The 26,220-nt window shown below is 46.5% G+C and overlaps 1 protein-coding gene across 1 annotated transcript; it reads right to left on the bottom strand.

The window, feature by feature from the left end:
• Positions 1-24,229: 24,229 nt before the first annotated feature.
• On the bottom strand, positions 24,230-25,702 carry LOC123083234 (uncharacterized). The gene has a single exon (XM_044505321.1). It carries the CDS (start codon positions 25,339-25,341, stop codon positions 24,697-24,699), a length of 645 nt encoding a protein of 214 aa, XP_044361256.1. The 5' UTR covers positions 25,342-25,702; the 3' UTR covers positions 24,230-24,696.
• Between the last annotated feature and the right edge of the window lie 518 nt (positions 25,703-26,220).

The raw sequence follows: 26,220 nt of genomic DNA, 5'->3' as shown, positions 1-26,220 counted from the left end.
CCCCTCGGGGGGCTGCACCGTCAAGAAGAAGGACGAGATTGTATGCAACCAACGATTGGCCCCTTGATGATGATAGGAACATCAAGACCATTGTTGAGTACCTCGCTGATGAGCTGATCAATGCTGCCAAAGGCTCATCCAACGGGTCGACTGCTGATCCTTCTTCAGCACCTGCATCAAACGATGAGAAACCGATCCAAGTGAAGAACGGATTTCACTCGAAGATAAACCCAACATATTCAAAGATAAATCTAGAGGTTCCTAACCACAGATTAAAAGTACTCGGGCACCAGGCCCGAAGGAGTTTTAATTGTTACAAAATCACTCGGCATTCCGAGGCAAATAAAGGTGAAGCATAATGTTTTTTCAATCACTAGGCGGGAGAAGGACTGGCCGGATCACAGAAGCTGTGGAGGTCGATGCTGTCGGTAATGCGAGTGGCTGCCTCGAGGAAGGTGTCCATGAAGTCCTGGAAAGAGTGCTTCTTAGTATTCACTACTTTGAGAGCTGCCAGCTTGTCTTCCTTAGCCTCCTTGCAGTGCACTCGGACCAACGACAAGGCGACATCGGCACCACAGCGAGCGGAAGATTTCTTCCACTCTTGCACTTGGCCTGGAATCTGATTAAGTCGAGTCATTAAGGACTCAAGGTCTTGAGACAACTCCACCTCAGGCCAGAGTTCAGCATCCACTTGGGTCATCGCCGCCTTCAGTCGAGCCAGATAAGCAACTTCACCATCCAAGCGCGACTCCAATCGCAGCAGATTCATTGCAACGTCATCTTTCACAGGACAATTGATGGGGTCTAGACCCGTCTCGACCCGCCCAGTTTCAGCTTCAAAGTCCTGACACAGTTCTGTCCCATTGCAAAAAATGATGAGTCGACAGCATGACAACAAAGTTTAGTCGGCGACAAATTAACTGTAGTCGAATGATCATACCTTCAAGCTTCAGAATAAGTTTCCCGGCGAGTTGCTCCAGATAGGACTCTAGCTTGTCTGTCTTGGTCCTGAGGCCGCCGACTTCAGTGGTCAGATTCTCCTTGTCCTTCCTCAGCTGCTCGACTTCTCGATTAGCGTCCGAGATGGCAGTCTTCAGCTTCACGTTCTCCTCCTCCAATTTGCCGACTGAAGCCAGTTTCTGGTCCGCAAGCTTCGTCTTCTCACGTGCTTCCTTCTGAGCAGCTGCCAGATCCAGATCCTTCTTCTCCAAAGCCTCCTTCATCCTCTCTAAAGAAACAACATTCTTCAGACGACACTGAAGTTGGCCATTTTCACTACGCACATCTGCTTGTGTGAAATCACTCGGTTCAAAGAGATTGAAAGAAAAACCAGTGCGAAGTGTGAGCTACAAAGCAGACAAAACGGTCGAATGTTTACCTCCCATGAAGGTTGTTTCTTCTTCAGTAGTCTTGAGATTCTTCTTCGCGAGTTAAGGGTCAAGTTCAACGCTGATATGCTTCTTCTTTAATTCGGTGAGCCGAGCTCCAAGATCACAAGACCTCTGCAGCCAGAAAGACAGACATGTCAGTCAACAGAAATAAGCGACAGTGACGGAGAAGAATTACTCTAAGACTACTGCCAAATCAAATATTCAACAGTAGTCTCGGGGACTACACCCAGTGGGTGCACTTAGCGTGCCCCCACTGGATCAGATCAATACTCAGCAAGGCCTACTCAGCGTGAGGTCAAAAAAAGAGAGCAGGAGGATACACCATTAGACCTCAGTCGACTGCCAGCAGTCGACCGTGGTCTCGGGGACTACACCTAGTGGGTGCACTCGGTGTGCCCCCACTGGTTCAAATAGTTTACTGGGACTCGGCTCAAGGCGAGCGGAGTTGAAGATTTCCTAAATTCTAGACAAAGGAACACCTTAGTGGGTGATCAGATATAAAGATATAAAGGCAACACTCAAAAGTCGAGTCGAAATTTTGCTGACCTGAACATTGGTCTGAAGAGCAGTGCTGGCATTGTAAGCAACCTGACTAGCCTCATGCATCACTTGCACCTGCTCCATGACAAGGTTCACCTGACGAAGAGCTTCCCTAGCGGCACTCGGTGAATCATCCGGAGTCTGATACGCAGCAAAAAGTGATGGCTGCAGAGCAGCCGAAGTAGTCGCTGGGTCAGAGGCGTGCGGTTGCACCGAGCAGCAGGAGTTGGTGCAGTCGAGTCCGCCGAACGATCAGTAGTTAGCGGGCTAGCAAATGTGACGCTGGTCCGAACAGGCTCTCTGGAACGATCGACCGCCGCCTCGAGCGCCGGCGTCGACTGAGGAACCTGAACTTCAAGCCTCCTCCTGCCAGAGCTCCCGCTCCTCCTCTTCCTCTCCTGTAGAGGCGCCTCTTCTTCATCATCAGGAAGCACAACAACTTCTTGTGGAACTACAAAAAGAGAGAAATGTCAGAAATTCTACCGATTGACGATCTACTCAACTTAACGAAGCTTGGCCAATCCGACTTACCGACTCGTGAGGTGGCCTCTTCGTCTCCTGGCGCCTTGTCAATGTCCATGTCAGTGGCAGCAGAGGTGGGACTGGAAAGACACATGAATTAGTCGGTCAGAACAAGAAAATCTTCAGTCGACCTACGAAAATGCAAGCGAGATACTCACCCCGAAGCAACAGGGACGTCCCTCTTAATTCGTGGCAATGTCTTCCGGGCCTTGGGACGAGCAACTTTAGGCTGCTTGGCCACCTTCTCCGTCAGCTCCGGGGTCGACGTCCGAGTGCGCTTCTGAGTATTGACACTCGGGACCATGCTTTTTCCGTGCCCGCCAGATGGATCATGCTGCTGTTTGGATCGATGTTCGGAGCGCGGTGGCGAGTTGACTTCTTCCTCGTCGTCTGACTCCTCGCTCTTCTCCTCCTCCTCTTCTCCCAGAGACTCCCACTCACCACTCTCCTCCGCATTGTCCTCCCCCTCCTGGTCCTGCTCCAAAGCTTGTTCACCGTTGGGCATCGAATGCATCTTAGTGAATACCTGCAGAACAAATCGGTCGAGTAAGAGTCAGTCAACATCAAGTACAGTCGGAGCATGAGTGGGAAGCAGTCGGAACAAAAAGTATACCTTGTCAGGCGGGTTTCCGTCGCTGAAGGGGACGACTCGCCTGGATCCTCTGGGGTTGTCCTAGTTGCCTGTGATGCTCCTCAGCCACAAAGCTATGGTTTAAGATGGCACTTCTTATGGATGGACCCGAGCGGTGTCGTCCGGTCCGGAATTACAGCCACATCGGGTGATCACGGGCTTGGAGAGGCTGGATGCGTCGACTGAGGAACACTTCCAGAAAGTCCAGGCCGGTAACGCCATCATTGATGAGCTGGACCACTCTATCCACCAACATCCTCGTCTCCATGGTCTCAGCAGCGGTTACTTTTAGTGGGGCAGGAGTCTGAACACGGTCAAACGAGAAGTGGGGAAGACCAGTCGACTGACCTAGAGCTGCGATGTCCTAGCAGTAGAACCAGGTCGACTACCAGCCTCTAACAGATTCAGGGAGAGTCATGGCGGGAAAGGCACTCCTATTCCTCTTTTGGATACCTAAACCCCCACACATCTGGATGACGTGGGTTTTCGAGTCACTCGACTTCGCCTTTTTTACTGACTGGGAATGAATGGTGAAGATATGTTTAAAAAGACCCCAGTGCGGTCGACACCCTAAGAAGTTCTCGCACATCGATACAAACGCAGCTAAATACGTGATGGTGTTGGGAGAAAAATGGCAGAGCTGAGCGCCAAAGAAGTTCAAAAATCCCCAGAAGAAAGGATGCGTAGGGAGCGAGAAACCCTGGTCGACATGAGTGGCGAGCAGAACACACTCACCCGGTCGAGGTTGCGGTTCCATCTCCCCCTTCGGCAGCCTCACCACTCCCTTGGCGATCAATCCGGACTCCTCTAGTTCGGCCAAATCCTCCTGCCGGACCGAAGACCGGATCCAATCGCCCTGGATCCAGCCCGGCGGCAGCCCCGCATGCGACGACGACCCGCGGTTCTTCTTCTTGCCTTTCGTCGCCCCCGTCGCCTTCTTAGCGCGCCCTAGCACCGTCGTCTTGTCCTTCACCATGGCTGGGGAGCAGCGACGTCGAGAGCGGAGGTGCTGGGCGCGGTGGAGAAGCAGAGGAGAAAGAAGAGGGAACAGGCGTGCATAGTGCAAGAGCCTCGGCCCCGTCGCCTTATAAAGGGTCACCTCCGAGTGACTGACGCATGGGACCAGGTAATCCTGTCAAATCCCGCAAAATTTGCGCGCGGCGTACGTGGCAAAAAAGGCGGCACGGTAATCGAGGCATCGCTACTTATCGGGACCGCCCATTTCGGCGCTCTCTGGCCCGCGCGCTTCGCCCAAATTTCGTATCCCGCGAAATCCGGATACACTGTAGACAATCGCGCCCAAGATCCCGCGCTCCAACATAGCACTTGACGCATGAGGTCACCATTTCAATCGACAGCTGACTGAATGGATCAAGGCGACTGAGTCGACATCGAAGTACCGACGCGGGCGTTCAGTCTTGCAGAAAACACTTGTGAAGACACGAAGCTCGGAGCAGGTTCAACTTCGACCTACTTTCTGTTGGGGAACGTAGTAATTTCAAAAAATTTCCTACGCACACGCAAGATCATGGTGATGCATAGCAACGAGAGGGGAGAGTGTTGTCTACGTACCCTCGTAGACCGAAGCGGAAGCATTGACACAACGTAAAGGAAGTAGTCGTACGTCTTCCCGGTCCAACCGATCCAAGCACCGTTACTCCGGCACCTCCGAGTTCTTGACACACGTACAGCTCGATGACGCACCCCGAGCTCCGATCCAGCAAAGCTTCGGGGAGGAGTTCCGTCAGCACGACGGCGTGGTGACGATCTTGATGTTCAACCGTCGCAGGGCTTCGCCTAAGCACCGCTACAATATGACCGAGGTGTAATATCATGGAGGGGGGCACCGCACACGGCTAAGGAACGATCACGAAGATCAACTTGTGTGTCCTGGGGTGCCCCCCGCCCCCGTATATAAAGGAGCAAGGGAGAGGCCGGCCGGCCCCTTGGGGCGCGCCAAGGAGGAGGAATCCTCCTCCTAGTAGGAGTAGGATTCCTCCTTTCCTACTCCTACTAGGAGGGGGAAGGAAGGGGGAGAGGGGGAAAGGAAAGGGGGCCCCCCTCCTTGTCCAATTCGGACCAGGGGGAGAGGGGGCACGCGGCCCACCCTGGCCGCCCCTCTCTCTTCCCACCAAGGCCCATGTGGCCCATTAACTCTCCCGGGGGGTTCCGGTAACCCTCCCGGCACTCCGGTTTTCTTCGAAATCACCTAGAACAATTCCGGTGTCCGAATATAGTCGTCCAATATATCAATCTTTATGTCTCGACCATTTCGAGACTCCTCGTCATGTCCATGATCACATCCGGGACTCCGAACAAACTTCGGTACATCAAAATATATAAACTCATAAAGAAACTGTCATCGTAACTTTAAGCGTGCGGACCCTACGGTTCGAGAACAATGTAGACATGACCGAGACACGTCTCCGGTCAATAACCAATAGCGGGACCTGGATGCCCATATTGGTTCCTACATATTCTACGAAGATCTTTATCGGTCAGACCGCATAACAACATACATTGTTCCCTTTGTCATCGGTATGTTACTTGCCCGGGATTCGATCGTCGGTATCCAATACCTAGTTCAATCTCGTTACCGGCAAGTCTCTTTACTCGTTCTTTAATACATCATCTCGCAACTAACTAATTAGTTGCAATGCTTGCAAGGCTTAAATGATGTGCATTACCGAGAGGGCCCAGAGATACCTCTCCGACATTCGGAGTGACAAATCCTAATCTCGAAATACGCCAACCCAACAAGTACCTTTGGAGACACCTGTAGAGCACCTTTATAATCACCCAGTTACGTTGTGACGTTTGGTAGCACACAAAGTGTTCCTCCGGTAAACGGGAGTTGCATAATCTCATAGTCATAGGAACATGTATAAGTCATGAAGAAAGCAATAGCAACATACTAAACGATCGAGTGCTAAGCTAACGGAATGGGTCATGTCAATCAGATCATTCAACTAATGATGTGATCCCGTTAATCAAATAATAACTCTTTTGTTTATGGTTAGGAAACATAACCATCTTTGATTAACAAGCTAGTCAAGTAGAGGCATACTAGTGACACTCTGTTTGTCTATATATTCACACATGTATTATGTTTCCGGTTAATACAATTCTAGCATGAATAATAAACATTTATCATGATATAAGGAAATAAATAATAACTTTATTATTGCCTCTAGGGCATATTTCCTTCAGTCTCCCACTTGCACTAGAGTCAATAATCTAGATTACATAGTAATGATCTAACACCCATGGAGTCTTGGTGCTGATCATGTTTTGCTCGTGGAAGAGGCTTAGTCAACGGGTCTGCAACATTCAGATCCGTATGTATCTTGCAAATCTCTATGTCTCCCACCTGGACTAGATCCCGGATGGAATTGAAGCGTCTCTTGATGTGATTGGTTCTCTTGTGAAATCTGGATTCCTTCGCTAAGGCAATCGCTCCAGTATTGTCACAAAAGATTTTCATTGGACCCGATGCACTAGGTATGACACCTAGATCGGATATGAACTCCTTCATCCAGACTCCTTCATTAGCTGCTTCCGAAGTAGCTATGTATTCCGCTTCACACGTAGATCCCGCCACGACGCTTTGTTTTGAACTGCACCAACTGACAGCTCCACGTTTAATGTAAATACGTATCCGGTTTGCGATTTAGAATCGTCCGGATCAGTGTCAAAGCTTGCATCAACGTAACCATTTATGATGAGCTCTTTGTCACCTCCATATACGAGAAACATATCCTTAGTCCTTTTTAGGTACTTTAGGATGTTCTTGACCGCTGTCCAGTGATCCACTCCTGGATTACTTTGGCACCTCCCTACTAAACTTATAGCAAGGCACACATCAGGTCTGGTACACATCATTGCATACATGATAGAGCCTATGGCTGAAGCATAGGGAACATCTTTCATTTTCTCTCTATCTTCTGCAGTGGTCGGGCATTGAGTCTTACTCAACTTCGCACCTTGCAATACAGGCAAGAACCCTTTCTTTGCTTGATCCATTTTGAACTTCTTCAAAACTTTGTCAAGGTATGTGCTTTGTGAAAGTCCAATTAAGCGTTTTGATCTATCTCTATAGATCTTAATGCCCAATATGTAAGCAGCTTCACCGAGGTCTTTCATTGAAAAACTTTTATTCAAGTATCCCTTTATGCTATCCAGAAATTCTATATCATTTCCAATCAATAATATGTCATCCACATATAATATTAGAAATGCTACAGAGCTCCCACTCACCTTCTTGTAAATACAGGCTTCTCCAAAAGTCTGTATAAACCCAAATGCTTTGATCACACTATCAAAGCGTTTATTCCAACTCCGAGAGGCTTGCACCAGTCCATAAATGGATCGCTGGAGCTTGCACACTTTGTTAGCTCCCTTTGGATCGATAAAACCTTCTGGTTGCATCATATACAACTCTTCCTCCAGAAACCCATTCAGGAATGCAGTTTTTACATCCATTTGCCAAATTTCATAATCATAAAATGCGGCAATTGCTAACATGATTCGGACAGACTTAAGCATCGCTACGGGTGAGAAGGTCTCATCGTAGTCAATCCCTTGAACTTGTCGAAAACCTTTTGCAACAAGTCGAGCTTTGTAGACAGTAACATTACCGTCAGCGTCAGTCTTCTTCTTGAAGATCCATTTATTCTCAATTGCTTGCCGACCATCGGGCAAGTCAACCAAAGTCCATACTTTGTTCTCATACATGGATCCCATCTCAGATTTCATGGCTTCAAGCCATTTTGCGGAATCTGGGCTCACCATCGCTTCTTCATAGTTCGTAGGTTCATCATGATCTAGTAGCATGACTTCCAGAATAGGATTACCGTACCACTCTGGTGCGGATCTTACTCTGTTTGACCTACGAGGTTCTGTAGCAACTTGATCTGAAGTTCTATGATCATCATCATCAACTTCCTCACTAGTTGGTTTTGACGTCACAGAAACCGGTTCCTGTGATGTACTATTTTCCAACAAGGGAGCAGGTATAGTTACCTCATCAAGTTCTACTTTCCTCCCACTCACTTCTTTCGAGAGAAACTCCTTCTCTAGAAAGGATCCATTCTTAGCAACGAATGTCTTGCCTTCGGATCTGTGATAGAAGGTGTACCCAACTGTCTCCTTTGGGTATCCTATGAAGACACATTTCTCTGATTTGGGTTCGAGCTTATCAGGTTGAAGCTTTTTCACATAAGCATCGCAGCCCCAAACTTTAAGAAACGACAACTTTGGTTTCTTGCCAAACCATAGTTCATAAGGTGTCGTCTCAACGGATTTTGATGGTGCCCTATTTAATGTGAATGTGGCCGTCTCTAAAGCATAACCCCAAAACGATAGCGGTAAATCTGTAAGAGACATCATAGATCGTACCATATCAAGTAAAGTACGATTACGACGTTCGGACACACCATTACGCTGTGGTGTTCCGGGTGGCGTGAGTTGCGAAACTATTCCGCATTGTTTCAAGTGTAGACCAAACTCGTAACTCAAATATTCTCCTCCACGATCAGATCGTAGAAACTTTATTTTCTTATTACGATGATTTTCAACTTCACTCTGAAATTCTTTGAACTTTTCAAATGTTTCAGACTTATGCTTCATTAAGTAGATATACCCATATCTGCTTAAATCATCTGTGAAGGTGAGAAAATAACGATATCCGCCACGAGCCTCAACATTCATCGGACCACATACATCTGTATGTATGATTTCCAACAAATCTGTTGCTCTCTCCATAGTACCGGAGAACGGCGTTTTAGTCATCTTGCCCATGAGGCACGGTTCGCAAGTACCAAGTGATTCATAATCAAGTGGTTCCAAAAGTCCATCAGTATGGAGTTTCTTCATGCGCTTTACACCGATATGACCTAAACGGCAGTGCCACAAATAAGTTGCACTATCATTATCAACTCTGCATCTTTTGGCTTCAACATTATGAATATGTGTATCACTACTATCGAGATTCATCAAAAATAGACCACTCTTCAAGGGTGCATGACCATAAAAGATATTACTCATATAAATAGAACAACCATTATTCTCTGATTTAAATGAATAACCGTCTCGCATCAAACATGATCCAGATATAATGTTCATGCTCAACGCTGGCACCAAATAACAATTATTTAGGTCTAATACTAATCCCGAAGGTAGATGTAGAGGTAGCGTGCCGACCGCGATCACATCGACTTTGGAACCATTTCCCACGCGCATCATCACCTCGTCCTTTGCTAGTGTTCGCTTAATCCGTAGTCCCTGTTTCGAGTTGCCAATATTAGCAACAGAACCAGTATCAAATACCCAGGTGCTACTGCGAGCTCTAGTAAGGTACACATCAATAACATGTATATCACATATACCTTTGTTCACCTTGCCATCCTTCTTATCCGCCAAATACTTGGGGCAGTTCCGCTTCCAGTGACCAGTCTGCTTGCAGTAGAAGCACTCAGTTTCAGGCTTAGGTCCAGACTTGGGTTTCTTCTCTTGAGCAGCAACTTGCTTGCTGTTCTTCTTGAAGTTCCCCTTCTTCTTCCCTTTGCCCTTTTTCTTGAAACTAGTGGTCTTGTTGACCATCAACACTTGATGCTCCTTCTTGATTTCTACCTCCGCAGCCTTTAGCATTGCGAAGAGCTAGGGAATTGTCTTATCCATCCCTTGCATATTATAGTTCATCACGAAGCTCTTGTAGCTTGGTGGAAGTGATTGGAGAATTCTGTCAATGACGCTATCATCCGGAAGAGTAACTCCCAGTTGAATCAAGTGATTACAATACCCAGACATCTTGAGTATATGCTCACTGACAGAACTATTCTCCTCCATCTTGCAGCTATAGAACTTATTGGAGACTTCATATCTCTCAATCCGGGCATTCTTCTGGAATATTAACTTCAACTCCTGGAACATCTCATATGCTCCATGACGTTCAAAACATCGTTGAAGTCCCGGTTCTAAGCCGTAAAGCATGGCACATTGAACTATCGAGTAGTCATCAGCTTTGCTCTGCCAGACGTTCTTAATGTCGTCAGTTGCATCAGCAGCAGGCCTGGCACCCAGCGATGCTTCCAGGACGTAACTTTTCTGTGCAGCAATGAGGATAATCCTCAAGTTACGGACCCAGTCTGCGTAATTGCTACCATCATCTTTCAACTTTGCTTTCTCAAGGAACGCATTAAAATTCAAGGGAACAACAACACGGGCCATCTATCTACAATCAACATAGACAAGCAAGATACTATCAAGTACTAAGTTCGTGATAAATTTAAGTTCAATTAATCATATTACTTAAGAACTCCCACTTAGATAGACATCCCTCTAATCCTCTAAGTGATCACGTAATCCAAATTCAACTAAATCATAACCGATCATCACGTGAAATGAATTAGTTTTCAATGGTGAACATCTTATGTTGATCATATCTACTATATGATTTACGCTCGACCTTTCGGTCTCCGTGTTCCGAGGCCATATCTGCATATGCTAGGCTCGTCAAGTTTAACCTGAGTATTCTGCGTGTGCAAAACTGGCTTGCACCCGTTGTAGATGGACGTAGAGCTTATCACACCCGATCATCATGTGGTGTCTGGGCACGACGAACTTTGGCAACGGTGCATACTCAGGGAGAACACTTCTTGATAATTAGTGAGAGATCATCTTAAAATGCTACCGTCAATCAAAGCAAGATAAGATGCATAAAAGATAAACCATCACATGCAATCAATATAAGTGATATGATATGGCCATCATCATCTTGTGCTTGTGATCTCCATCTTCGAAGCACCGTCATGATCACCATCGTCACTGGCGCGACACCTTGATCTCCATCGTAGCATCGTTGTCGTCTCACCAATCTTATGCTTCTACGACTATCGCTACCGCTTAGTGATAAAGTAAAGCATTACAGGGCGATTGCATTGCATACAATAAAGCGACAACCATATGGCTCCTGCCAGTTGCCGATAACTCGGTTACAAAAACATGATCATCTCATACAATAAAATTTAGCATCATGTCTTGACCATATCACATCACAACATGCCCTGCAAAAACAAGTTAGACGTCCTCTACTTTGTTGTTGCAAGTTTTACGTGGCTGCTACGGGCTTAAGCAAGAACCAATCTCACCTACGCATCAAAACCACAACGATAGTTTGTCAAGTTGGTGCTGTTTTAACCTTCGCAAGGACCGGGCGTAGCCACACTCGGTTCAACTAAAGTTGGAGAAACTGACACCCGCTAGCCACCTGTGTGCAAAGCACGATGGTAGAACCAGTCTCGCGTAAGCGTACGCGTAATGTCGGTCCGGGCCGCTTCATCCAACAATACCGCCGAACCAAAGTATGGCATGCTGGTAAGCAGTATGACCTATATCGCCCACAACTCACTTGTGTTCTACTCGTGCATATAACATCAAACCATAAAACCTAGGCTTGGATGCCACTGTTGGGGAACGTAGTAATTTCAAAATTTTCCTACGCACACGCAAGATCATGGTGATGCATAGCAACGAGAGGGGAGAGTGTTGTCTATGTACCCTCGTAGACCGAAGCGGAAGCGTTAACACAACGTAGAGCAAGTAGTCGTACGGTTTCCCGGTCCAACCGATCCAAGCACCGTTACTTCGGCACCTCCGAGTTCTTGACACACGTACAGCTCGATGACGCACCCCGAGCTCTGATCCAGCAAAGCTTCGGGAAGGAGTTCCGTCAGCATGACGGCGTGGTGACGATCTTGATGTTCAACCGTCGCAGGGCTTCGCCTAAGCACCGCTGCAATATGACCGAGGTGTAATATCGTGGAGGGGGGGCACCGCACACGGCTAAGGAACGATCATGAAGATCAACTTGTGTGTCCTGGGGTGTCCCCCCCCCCCCCCCCGCCCCCGTATATAAAGGAGCAAAGGGGGAGGCCGGCCGGCCCCTTGGGGCGCGCCAAGGAGGAGGAATCCTCCTCCTAGTAGGAGTAGGATTCCTCCTTTCCTACTCCTACTAGGAGGGGGAAGGAAGGGGGAGAGGGGGGAAGGAAAGGGGGGCGCCGCCCCCCCCCCTCCTTGTCCAATTCGGACCAGAGGGAGAGGGGGCATGCGGCCCACCCTGGCCGCCCCTCTCTCTTCCCACCAAGGCCCATGTGGCCCATTAACTCTCTCGGGGGGTTCCGGTAACCCCCCCTCCCGGCACTCCGGTTTTCTTCGAAATCACCCAGAACAATTCCGGTGTCCGAATATAGTCGTCCAATATATCAATCTTTATGTCTTGACCATTTCGAGACTCCTCGTCATGTCCATGATCACATCCGGGACTTCGAATAAACTTCGGTACAACAAAATATATAAACTCATAAAGAAATTGTCATCGTAACTTTAAGCGTGCGGACCCTACGGTTCGAGAACAATGTAGACATGACCGAGACACGTCTCCGGTCAATAACCAATAGCAGGACCTGGATGCCCATATTGGTTCCTACATATTCTACGAAGATCTTTATCGGTCAGACCGCATAACAACATACGTTGTTCCCTTTGTCATCGGTATGTTACTTGCCCGAGATTCGATCGTCGGTATCCAATACCTAGTTCAATCTCGTTACCGGCAAGTCTCTTTACTCGTTCCGTAATACATCATCTCGCAACTAACTCATTAGTTGCAATGCTTGCAAGGCTTAAATGATGTGCATTACCGGGAGGGCCCAAAGATACCTCTCCGACATTCGGAGTGGCAAATCCTAATCTCGAAATACGCCAACCCAACAAGTACCTTTGGAGACACATGTAGAGCACCTTTATAATCACCCAGTTACGTTGTGACGTTTGGTAGCACACAAAGTGTTCCTCCGGTAAACGGGAGTTGCATAATCTCATAGTCATAGGAACATGTATAAGTCATGAAGAAAGCAATAGCAACATACTAAACGATCGAGTGCTAAGCTAACGGAATGGGTCATGCCAATCAGATCATTCAACTAATGATGTGATCCCGTTAATCAAATAACAACTCTTTTGTTTATGGTTAGGAAACATAACCATCTTTGATTAACAAGCTAGTCAAGTAGAGGCATACTAGTGACACTCTGTTTGTCTATATATTCACACATGTATTATGTTTCCAGTTAATACAATTCTAGCATGATAATAAACATTTATCATGATATAAGGAAATAAATAATAACTTTATTATTGCCTCTAGGGCATATTTCCTTCACTTTCCACTCGCACCTTAATCCATTTGGGGTCTACTGATGAGGGTGCAGACCTGGGGTAGGGTCATAGGCCTGACCTATACGTCCTACCCAAGGTCACTACCCTGGAAGATAAAAGGACCAAGAGACAACAAGAGAGCGCCGGTTGAACATGTCGAGTGCAATCCACTCGACGGCCACATCACTCGGAGGTCCTCCTCCCTACCGTCACTCGACCATATGAAGAGTCACTCGACCTACTGAAGACCAGGAGTCGCTCAGCACTGCAACGGTCAGGCGTTCACTTCGTAGTCTTTAAGATCATTAATAGCACTTATGGTTGGCGTTATCAGTAACGCCCTGTCTTTATGTACATTGAACCTCTTGTAATGGAGGAGGGCTGGGGTCCTGGCGCACTCTATATAAGCCACCCCCTCCCCTGGCACAAGGGTTCGCACCCCCTGTAATATCACACACATAATCCAATCGACCGCCTCCGGGCACCAAGACGTAGGTTGTTACTTCCACTGTGAAGGGCCTGAACTCGTAAATCCTGTGTGTACACCTTCACCATAGCTGAGATCTTGCCTCTCCATACCTACCCCCCTTTCTACTGTCAGTCTTAGGACCACGACAGCGTGCGCTCCCCCTCTGGTCTGAATTGGACAAGGGGCGCAACCCCCTTTTCCTTCTTCCTCTCCCCCTCTTTCCTTCTCTCCTAATCCAACAAGGGAAGGAGGAGTCCTACTCCCGGTGGGAGTAGGACTCCCCCTTGGCGCCTCCTCCTCCTAGGCGGACCGCCTCCCCCCTTGCTCCTTTATATACGGGGGCAGGGGGGCACCCCATAGACACAACAATTGATCCCTTGGATCTCTTAGCCATGTGCGGTGCCCCCACCACCACAACCCACCTCGATAATATCATAGCGGTGCTTAGGTGAAGCCCTGCATCAGTAGAACATCATCATCGTCACCACGCGGTCGTGCTGATGGAACTCTTCCTCAAAGCTCGGCTGGATCGGAGTTTGAGGGATGTCATCGAGCTGAACGTGTGCTGAACTCAGAGGTGTCGTACGTTCGGTACTTGGATCGGTTGGATCGTGAAGACGTATGACTAAATCAACCATGTTGTGCTAACGCTTCCACTTACGGTCTACGAGGGTACGTGGACATACTCTCCCCTCACGTCGCTATGCATCACCATGATCTTGCGTGTGCGTAGGAAAATTTTGAAATTACTACGTTCCCCAATAGTGGCATCAGAGCCTGGTTTATGCGTTGATGTTATATGCACGAGTAGAACACAAGTGAGTTGTGGGCGATACAAGTCATACTGCTTACCAGCATGTCATACTTTGGTTCGGTGGTATTGTTGGATGAAGCGGCCCGGACCGACATTACGCGTACGCTTACACGAGACTGATTCTACCGACGTGCTTTGCACATAGGTGGCTGACGGGTGTCAGTTCCTCCAACTTTAGTTGAACCGAGTGTGGCTACGCCCGGTCCTTGAGAAGGTTAAAACAGCACTAACTTGACGAACTATCATTGTGGTTTTGATGCGTAAGTAAGAACGGTTCTTGTTCAACCCATAGCAGCCACGTAAAATTTGCAACAACAAAGTGGAGGACGTCTAACTTGTTTTTTGCAGGGCATATTGTGATGTGATATGGTCAAGATGTGATGAGATATAAGTTGTTGTATGAGATGATCATGTTTTACTGAAGTTATCGGCAACTGGCAAAAGCCTTATGGTTGTCTCTTTATTGCATAAGATGCAAGCGCCAAATAATTGCTTTACTTAATCGCTATGCGATAGCAATAGTTGCAAGAGCAATAGTTGGCGAGACGACCATGTGACGACATATTGATATAGATCAAGACGATGGAGATCACGGTGTCGTGCCGGTGACAATAGAGATCATGAAAATACTTTGGAGATGGAGATCAAAGGCGCAAGATGATCATGGCCATATCATGTCACATATTTTTTATTGCATGTGATGTTTATCTTTTATACATCTTATTTTTCTTAGTTCAGCGATAGCATTATATAAGATGATCTCTAACTAAATTTCAAGGTATAAGTGTTCTCTCTGAGTATGCACCGTTGCGAAAGTTCTTCGTGCTGAGACACCATGTGATGATCGGGCGTGATAGGCTCTACGTTCAAATACAACGGGTGCAAGACAGTTGCACACGCGGAATACTCAGGTTAAACTTGACGAGCCTAGCATATACAGATATGGCCTCGAAACACTGGAGACCGAAAGGTCGAGCGTGAATCATATAGTAGATATGATCAACATAGTGATGTTCACCATTGAAAACTACTCCATCTCACGTGATGATCGGACATGGTTTAGTTGATTTGGATCACGTGATCACTTAGACGATTAGAGGGATGTCTATCTAAGTGGGAGTTCTTAAGTAATATGATTAATTGAACTTTAATTTATCATGAACTTAGTCCTGGTAATATTTTGCAAATTATGTTGTAGATCAATAGCTCGCAATATAGCTTCCCTATGTTTTTTATATGTTCCTAGAGAAATACTATGTTGAAAGATGTTAGTAGCAATGATGCGGACTTGGTCCATGATTTGAGGTTTATCCTCATTGCTGCACAGAAGAATTATGTCTTTGATGCACCGCTAGGTGACGGACCTATTGCAAGAGCAGATGCAGACGTTATGAACGTTTGGCTAGCTCAATATGATGACTACTTGATAGTTTTGTGCACCATGCTTTATGGCTTAGAATCGGGACTTCAAAGATGTTTTGAACGTCATGGGCCATATGAGATGTTCCAGGAGTTGAAGTTAATATTTCAAGCAAATACCCGAGTTGAGAGATATGAAGTCTCCAACAAGTTCTATAGCTAAAAGATGGAGAATTTCTCAACTAGTGAGCATGTGCTCAGATTGTCTGGGTACTACAATTGCTTGAATCAAGTGGGAGTTAATCTTCGAGATAAGGTAGTGATTGACAGAGTTCTCTAGTCACCATCACCAAGTTAGTAGAACTTCATGATGAACTATAGTATGCAAATGATGACGAAAACGATTCCCGAGCTCTTCGTGATGTTGAAATCGATGTAGGTAGAAATCAAGAAAGAGCATCAAGTGTTGATGATTGACAAGGCCACTAGTTTCAAGAAAAGGGCAAAGGGAAAGAAAGGAAACTTCAAGTAGAATGACAAGTTGTCACTCCCGCGAAGAAGCCCAAAGCTGGACCAAAGCCTGAAACTGAGTGCTTACATTGCAAAGGAAATGGTCACTGGAAGCGGAAATGCCCAGAATATTTGGTGGATAAGAAGGATGGCAAAGTGAACAAGGGTATATTTGATATACATGTTATTGATGTGTACCTTACTAGTGTTTATAGTAGCCCCTGAGTATTTGATACTTGTTCGGTTGCTAATATTAGTAACTCGAAACAGGAGTTACAGAATAAACAGAGACTAGTTGAGGGTAAACCCGGGCATGGGCAGCCCGACCCGATGACCCGGCCCGAGCCCGGCCCGAAAAACCCGGGCCGGGCCGGGTCGGGCTTGACGTTCGGGCCGGGCTCGGGCCTAGTTTTGCAGCCCGGAAGGTAGTTTGGGCCGGGCTCGGGCTTCATTTTTTATGTATTTCGGGCCGGGCTTTTGGGCTTCGGGTCGGGCTTGCACGTGCGTACACTAAAAAACAACATTCGGGCCGGGCTTTCGGGCTTCGGGCTTGATTTCGGGCCGGGCTCAGGCTTGAAAACAGGGAGTATTTTGGGCTTCGGGCCAGGCTCGGGCTTGGGAAATGAAGGTCGGGCTTTTACAAGCCCGGCCTGAAACCCGGCCCGGCCCGACGTTTGCCCGGGTTTAGTTGAGGGTGAACTGATGATGTGTGTTGGAAGTGGTTTCAAGATTGATATGATCATCATCGCACACTCCCTATACTTTCGGGATTAGTGTTAAACCTAAATAAATGTTATTTGGCATTTGCGTTGAGCATAAATATGATTTGATCATGTTTATTGCAATATGGTTATTCATTTAAAGTCAAGAGAATAATTGTTGTTCTGTTTACATGAATAAAACCTTCAATGGTCATACAGCCAATGAAAATAGTTTGTTGGATCTCGATCGTAGTGATACACATATTCATAATATTGATGCCAAAATATGCAAAGTTGATAATGATAGTGCAACTTATTTGTGGCACTGCCGTTTGGGTCATATCGGTGTAAAGCACATGAAGAAACTCCATTAAGATGGACTTTTGGAATCACTTGGTTATGAATCATTTGATACTTGCGAACCTTGCCTTTTGGGCAAGATGACTAAAACTCCGTTCTCCGGAACAATGGAACGAGCTACTGACTTGTTGGAAATAATACATACCGATGTATGTGGTCCAATGAGTGTTGATGCTCGTGGCAGGTATCGTTATTTTCTGACCTTCACAAATGATTTGAGCAGATATGAGTATATGAAACACAAGTCTGAAACATTTTAAAAGTTCAAAGAATTTCAGAGTGAAGTGGAGAATCATCGTAACAAGAAAAAAAAGTTTCTACGATCTGATCGTGGAGGAGAATATTTGAGTTATGAGTTTGGCCTTCATATAAAACAATGTGGAATAGTTTCACAGTTCACACCACCTGGAACACCACAACGTTATGGTGTGTCCGAACATCGTAACCACACTTTATTGGATATTGAGTGATCTATGATGTCTCTTATTGGTTTACCACTATCGTTTTGGGGTTATGCATTAGAGACAATTGCATTCACTTTAAATAGGGCACCATCAAAATCCGTTGAGACGACGCCTTATGAACTGTGGTTTGGCAAGAAACCAAAGTTGTCGTTTCTTAAAGTTTGGGGCAGCGATGCTTATGTGAAAAGGTTTCAACCTGATAAGCTCGAACCCAAATCGAAGAAGTGCATCTTCATAGAATACCCAAAGGTAACTATTGGGTACACCTTCTATCACAGATCCGAAGACAAGTTATTCGTTGCTAAGATGGATCCTTTCTAGAGAAAGATTTTCTCTCGAAAGAAGTGAGCGGGAGGAAAGTAGAGCTTGATAAGGTAATTGTACCTTCTCCCGAATTGGAAAGTAGTTCATCAGAGAAATTAGTGCCAGTGATTCCTACACCAATTAGTGAGGAAGCTAATGATGATGATCATCAAACTTCAGATCAAGTTACTACCAAAATTTGTAGATCTTCCAGATTAAGATCCGCACCAGAGTGGTACGATTATCCTATTCTGAAGTCATGTTACTAGACCATGACGAACCTACGAACTATGAGGAAGCGATGATGAGCCCAGACTCCGCGAAATGGCTTGAGGCCATGAAATCTGAGATGGGATCCATGTATGAGAACAAAGTATGGACTTTGGTGGACTTGCCCGATGATCGGCAAGCCATAGAAAATAAATGGATCTTCAAGAGGAAGACAAACGCTGATAGTAGTGTTACTATTTACAAAGCTCGACTTGTCGCAAAAAGTTTTTTTTGACAAGTTCAAGGTGTTGAATACGATGAGTTTTTCTCACTCGTATCGATGCTTAAGTCTGTCCGAATCATGTTAGCAATTGCCGCATTTTATGATTATGAAATATGGCAAATGGATGTCAAAACTGCATTCCTGAATGGATTTCTAGAAGAAGAGTTGTATATGATGCAACCAAAAGGTTTTGTCGATCCAAAAGGTGCTAACAAAATGTGCAAGCTCCAGGGATCCATCAATGGACTGGTGCAAGCATCTCGGAGTTGGAATATACGCTTTGATGAATTGATCAAAGCATATGGTTTTATACAGACTTTTGGAAAGGCCTGTATTTACAAGAAAGTGAGTGGGAGATCTGTAGCATTTCTAATACTATATGTAGATGACATATTGTTGATTGGATATGATATATAAATTCTGGATAGCATAAAAGGATACTTGAATAAGAGTTTTTCAAAGCAAGACCTTGGTGAAGCTGCTTACACATTGAGCATCAAGATCTATATAGATAGATCAAGATGCTTGATAAGATTTTTCAATGAGTACATACCTTGATAAGATTTTGAAGTGGTTCAAAATGGAACAGTCAAAGAAGGAGTTCTTGCCTGTGTTGCAAGGTGTGAAGTTGAGTAAGACTTAAAACCCGACCATGGCAGAAAGTAGAAAGAGGATGAAAAGTCATTCCCTATGCCTCAGTCATAGGTTCTATAAAGTATGCTATGTTGTGTACCATACCTATTGTATACCTTGCTCTGAGTTTGGCAAGGGAGTACAATTTTGATCTAGGAGTAGATCACTGGACAGTAGTCAAGAATATCCTTAGTGAGGACTAATGAAATATTTCTCGATTATGGAGGTGATAAAAGAGGTTCGTCGTAAAAGGTTACGTTGATGCAAGTTTTAACACTAATCCAGATGACTCTAAGTCTCAATCTAGATACATATTGAAAGTGGGAGCAATTAGGTAAAGTAGCTTCGTGCAGAGCATTGTAGATATAGAATATTTGCAAAATACACACGGCTCTGAATGTGACAGACCCGTTGACTAAACTTCTCTCACGAGCAAAACATGATCACACCATTAGTACTCTTTGGGTGTTAATCACATATCGATCTGAACTAGATTATTGACTCTAGTAAACCCTTTGGGTGTTGATCACATGACGATGTGAACTATGGGTGTTAATCACATGCAGTGAATATTAGTGTTAAATCACATGGTGATGTGAACTAGATTATTGACTCTAGTGCAAGTGGGCGACTAAAGGAAATATGCCCTAGAGGCAATAATAAAGTTATTATTTATTTCCTTATTTCAAGATAAATGTTTATTATTCATGCTAGAATTGTATTAACCGGAAACATAATACATGTGTGAATACATAGACAAACATAATGTCACTAGTATGCCTCTACTTGACTAGCTCGAGAATCAAAGATGGTTAAGTTTCCTAGCCATGGACAAAAGAGTTGTCATTTGATTAACGGGATCACATCATTAGGACAATGATGTGATTGACTTGACCCATTCTGTTAGCTTAGCACTTGATCGTTTAGTATGTTGCTATTGCTTTCTTCATGACTTATACATGTTCCTATGACTATGAGATTATGCAACTCCCGTTTACCGGAGGAACACTTTGTGTGCTACCAAACGTCACAACGTAACTGGGTGATTATAAAGGAGCTCTACAGGTGTCTCCGAAGGTACTTGTTGAGTTGGCATATTTCGAGATTAGGATTTGTCACTCCGATTGTCGGAGAGATATCTCTGGGCCCTCTCGGTAATGCACATCACTATAAGCCTTGCAAGCAATATGATAATGAGTTAGTTGCGGGATGATGCATTACATAACGAGTAAAGAGACTTGCCGGTAACGAGATTGAACTAGGTATTGAGATACCGACGATCGAATCTCGGGCAAGTAACATACCGATGACAAAGGGAACAACATATGTTGTTATGCGGTTTGACCGATAAAGATCTTCGTAGAATATGTAGGAGCCAATATGAGCATCCAGATTCCGCTATTGGTTATTGACTGGAAACATGTCTTGGTCATGTCTACATAGTTCTCGAACCCGTAGGGTTCGCATGCTTAAAGTTAGATGACGGTTATATTATGATTTTATGTGTTTTGATGTAACGAAGGTAGTTCGGAGTCCCGGATGAAATCGGGGACATGACGAGGAGTCTCGAAATGGTCGAGACGTAAAGATCGATATATTGGACGACTATATTCGGACTTTGGAAAGGTTCCGAGTGATTCGGGTATTTTTTGGAGTACCGGAGAGTTACGGAATTCGCCGGGGAGTATATGGGCCTTATTGGGCCATACGGGAATAGAGGAGAGAGGCCTAAAGGAAGGAGACGTGCGCTCCCCCTCTGGTCCGAATTGGACAAGGGGTGCAGCCCCCTTTTCCTTCTTCCTCTCCCCCTCTTTCCTTCTCTCCTACTCCAACAAGGGAAGGAGGAGTCCTACTCCCGGTGGAAGTAGGACTCCCCCTTGGCGCGCCCTCCTCCTAGGCCGGCCGCCTCCCCCCTTGCTCCTTTATATACGGGGGCAGGGGGCACCCCATAGACACAACAATTGATCCCTTGGATCTCTTAGCCGTGTGCGGTGCCCCTCCACCACAACCCACCTGGATAATATCGTAGCGGTGCTTAGGTGAAGCCCTGCGTCGGTAGAACGTCATCATCGTCATCACGTCGTCGTGCTGACGGAACTCTCCCTCAAAGCTCGGCTGGATCGAAGTTTGAGGGACGTCATCGAGCTGAAGGTGTGCTGAACTCGGAGGTGCCGTACGTCCGGTACTTGGATCGGTCGGATCCTGAAGACGTACGACTACATCAACCGTGTTGTGCTAACGCTTCCGCTTACGGTCTATGAGGGTACGTGGACATACTCTCCCCTCTCATTGCTATGCATCACCATGATCTTGCGTGTGCGTAGGAAATTTTGAAATTACTACGTTCCCCAACAGTTGCGATTCTTTCCAATCAGGTGAGGACTACAAAATGCATGTAGGGTCGTTGATAAATTGTATTTGTTTGCGCAATGCGTGTCATCTAGTAGATGAAGAAAAAAAGTACTACCTTCTCCGACCCATATTACTCGTCGTTGTTTTAGTAGAACTTTAGTACGATCGATCCACATTATTTGATGGTTTAGTACAATTTCAGTGATATTGATCGAAGGGAGTATCTTGAAATGAAATACTTCTTCCCGATCAAGGGGTCATGACGAGTTCACCTCTATCAAGTTCGTAGCTGGATCCTCTAACTTAGAGAAGGGAAGTCACGGTGTTACAGTGCTCGTCTAGTGTCAAATGAAGAAGGAATGTTAGAGACTATTAGCAGGTTATTTACTTTTGTAATTACTGTAGATATAAAAATCCAAAATTAATTTTATCTCTCCATCAACTTGTTTGTATGTAATTACTATGAATGTACATACTAGATCTGTAATTTTAAAATTAATTTAAGTTATTTTAACCTTAGTTGTATGGATTAACAGAAGGAAAGTTAGGATATTATAGCTTCTCTAACATCCATTGTGTATGTTAGAGGATCCAGTTCCATCAAGTTCAAGTGTGCCTGTCTAGCATTACAAATTACCGCAAATGGGCAGTAGGGGTAACTATAAGTGGTGATTCATACATTTGTTTTCAAAATGGGTGTAGCTAGTCACTCTGTGCATTTTGAAACCGAACCGAAAAACCATACGAAAATAAACCGAACCGAACCAATCTTACGGTTTTTATGGTTTCTGGTTTTGGTATGGTATGAACTTTTCATACCGTTTTGAACTTTGGTTTTATGGTATATACCGAAAAACCGAATGGTTAACCGAATAAACCGAAGTAAAAATAAATTTATATTTCTTGAGGCAAACAACCATACAAGTTATCATTTTTTTTCTTGTACATGAGTCAAATTCACTACCAAGCACGTACATTTTTCTCATAACATAGTTATTTTTCTCTTTAAAAAATGCTAAGCACGTCCATAAAAATCAAGGTATGAATCAATTCATGCATATATACTTATATATACAGTTATATAGTATTTGTGTAAAATAGTATGTGTTTTGAGTCATAAATTTGTAAATTGTTACGATGTCATTTTCAAATTCGCGTCAACTTTGGTTATTATGGTATATACCGAAACCATACCGAAATAATTTGATATATACCAAAAACGAACCGTATTTTAATTTCATACCGTATTTACCGAAGTATTAATACCGTACAAACCGAAAAACCGTATAAACCGAACCATGTAAACCGAATAAACCGAACGCACAGAGTGAGTAGCTAGGTCTTGGACGACTGAGATTTAACCAAGTCTCAGCCCAGTGGCATACCATGTAAGGAAGGAAAAAAGAAACTTTTGCATGAATCTCAATGTATGATCCCATGAATATAGTGTCTTCAAGCGTGCTTACGGCTGGAGCCCTGTTGTACGGAGGCTTTGTTGATCAAGTGTTGAAAGATGTAGCATTTGCGATGATCTCTCTTGTTCTTTTGCTATAGCACCCTGTAGGTGCAGAGTTTGGTATCTCAGGTTGTAGGAGTTTATTTCCCCTGATGCAAAATGTTAGGCAACATATGTAGCGACGGAGCTTTGGGAGCGTTCTTTTGCTGTAGCATCCTGTAGGTGCAGTTTGAGGTGCCACAAGATGTAGGAGAAGTTTTTCCTGATGCATATGTTAGGCATCGAAAGTTAAGTTTGCAGGAGACTTGATTTTTATGCTGTGACTCCATTTTCGTAATAAAAATGAGGGCTGTGTGGCCCCTCTGATCGAAAAAAATGGGGGTGCGCTGTTCGGCCAGAGCGCAGAATAGTAACTATGCGCTCAGGCTTAGTTTAGCAAGTATTCTGGGGGCAATGAAAAAATATGAACTCTTAGAGGGGTAAAAGTATGTATTTTTCTCAATCTATGCAGCCATAGAAAAATTTCTTCAGAAAATATCCCAAGGTTTTGGGGGGGGGGGGGGGGGGGGAGGCACTGCCCCCTGGCCTCAATATAGCTTCGCCACCAGTAATGCTACACTCACGGATGAATTTTACGGATACTACGGATTACAGCTAGGTGGCATCTTCTAGTTGGAATTAAGGGGGAGGCGGGACCCACCCCCTGAAATCAGGAGGGAGAGAGAGATTTAACGTTAAGGGTTCGTAATTAGCATTTTCGCTCCACCATTGTACATGGGAATCTGTCACTGCCTAGGTAAGTTTCATGGCCAGGGATGCCTAACAGTGGCACATGACGCGGGGGCGCGGGAGATATTGGAACATCAACTCGAAAGGGGCGACTGAAGCAAGAGCCCAATTTGACCATGGTATTAGGACATAGATTCCAAATTGACCCTTAAAATTTTGACGAAGTGTAAAGGTACTCATACTATAAATCTCACGGGGCACAAGCCGGTAAAATCGCATAAGGTTTGTAGCCGGGAAGAAAATAAAATTTGCATTCATCTCAAAAAATAAAATAAAATTGCATTCAAAGTTGTCATAGTTAATTTGCACTGAAAACTTCACTTTACCCTTTGTACTGTACATATTTACTGAATTTACACTTTGGACGACAGAGAGAGATGTGCATGCCCTCGCATGCACAATCTCCCCGGCACTAGGAACCTTCCCTAGACGATGACGTATATACATATTCCACACGTCAGGGTCAAGCACCGCCGCCGACGGCCGGCCAGCCGGCAGCGCGTCCAATCAGTTCCCGTCACGCACGTCCGTACGCAGCTGCGAGGAATCCGCCGGGCAGCCAGCTTTGAGTTTTTGACTAATCCCCCGTCGCTTTCGTCTCCGGGCAGTGATTAGTCAAACCCAAGAACCGGTCGCCGCGGGCGCGCGCGCAAGCTCCACCGTTCTTCCACGACCAGTCACGACGAGCCATCGATCACCGCGATGTCTGGCTCCACGCCCAGGGCGACGGCGTGCCGACGACGGCGGCGGCGGAGGGGCCGGAGACCGGTATGCCCATGGCGACGCGGCACCAGCCGGGCTGCGCGGGCGGGGCGGGGTCCGGGCGGGGGGCGACGCGGACGTCGCCGAGGACGCGCACGGCGAGGTGGACGACGCCGTGTCCCGGCCCGCCGCGGCGCGGGCAGCGGAGCGAGTAGCTGAGCCTGCGCAGCGCGCGCGGCGGGCGGAGGCCGTCGAGCACGTCGGCGGCGGGCACGCGGCACCACCCCAGCGGCGTGTCGCCGACGAGGCGCGCGCAGCCGGACTCCGAGAGCACCGCCACGCGCACGTCGTCGCGGCCCTCCAGGAACCCGGCCCCCACGGGCACCACGAGGCGCGCGTCCTCGCCGGCGTCCTCCCACGAGTGCTCGCCCGCGCCGGACGTCGCGGGCGCCACGCCCGTGCTGCAGCCGGCGGAGGAGGAGGAGGAGACGGCGACGTAGGGCCGCAGGCGGCGCGGGAGCGGCGAGTAGGTGGGCGGCAGGCGCAGCGACTCGGCCGAGAGCACGGTGACCTCCAGCGCGACGCCGCCGCCGCCCCACTCGCCGTCCTTGGGGGGCACGAGCCTCGACGACGGCATCGCGCGCGCGCTCTCTCTACCTAGCTAGCTAGGTCGCGGCAGACAGAGATATGGTTGATCTCCCTCGATCGGCGGCGGGCGTACGGTACGGTGGCGAACGGCGGGCGGGAATGGGAATGGCTTGGTGGATTGCCCGCCGGTTTATACCCATGGGCCATGGGCGGGTTTGAAGGGTTCCTCGATTTGGACGAGGAGGCAGCTTCTGCATGGAGCGCGCGAAGCCGCAGAGAAGGTTGGCGCGAACGAAGGGAGGCTTTTGCTTTCAGACAGACGTAGCACCCGCACCGGCCGGGCGAGTCACACAGACAGACACAGAAGCTTTCTTGGCGCCTTCGCGCTGCCCACTTGGAAGAAGAAGATGGCCGGGTCCAAATCATTTTTGTTAAACCGAATCGGGAACTCTCGTGGAATTCGGAATGGGTGACTTTACTGGTATACTGGTGGACGTGACGGGTCAAAACTACGGAGTAGTTTCTACTATGTCTACGTGAGTTCTTGTCTATCGTGGAGAATTTTATCTTGCAAAAACATAGGAAGGGGCCCCGGCAAAAACCCTAGTCGTCAAAGGCGACACCGGGATTATCTCACCGCCGCCGGTAGTCTGTGTCATAGTTGGATCTTCGGTTGTCCATGATTTTGGCTCCTGCGACGGCCAAATAGGTTTTCTCCAAATATCTCGTCCAAGAGGCGGTTCTCTCGGCTACCGGCGCTGAATCAGGAACACAATGTTTAAGACGTCTTGGACCCGTCGGATCTGGGTGGGGGCTTCACACCAGTAGAAAAACGACTTTTAGTACCGGTTCGTAAGGACCTTTAGTACCGGTTCTGGAACTGGCACTAAAGAGTTCCCCCCTTTAGTCCCGGTTCAACACGAACCGG

This window comes from Triticum aestivum, chromosome 4A (genome assembly GCF_018294505.1).
Source record: "Triticum aestivum cultivar Chinese Spring chromosome 4A, IWGSC CS RefSeq v2.1, whole genome shotgun sequence".
NCBI classification, from domain to species: Eukaryota; Viridiplantae; Streptophyta; class Magnoliopsida; order Poales; family Poaceae; genus Triticum; species Triticum aestivum.
The sequence above is the reverse complement of the archived record's forward strand: the minus strand, read 5'-3'. Positions and strand labels throughout refer to the sequence as shown.

Coding starts and splice junctions, on each gene's coding strand:
- LOC123083234 (XM_044505321.1), bottom strand. CDS start 25,341: ATGCCGTCGTCGAGGCTCGTGCCCCCCAAGGACGGCGAGTGGGGCGGC.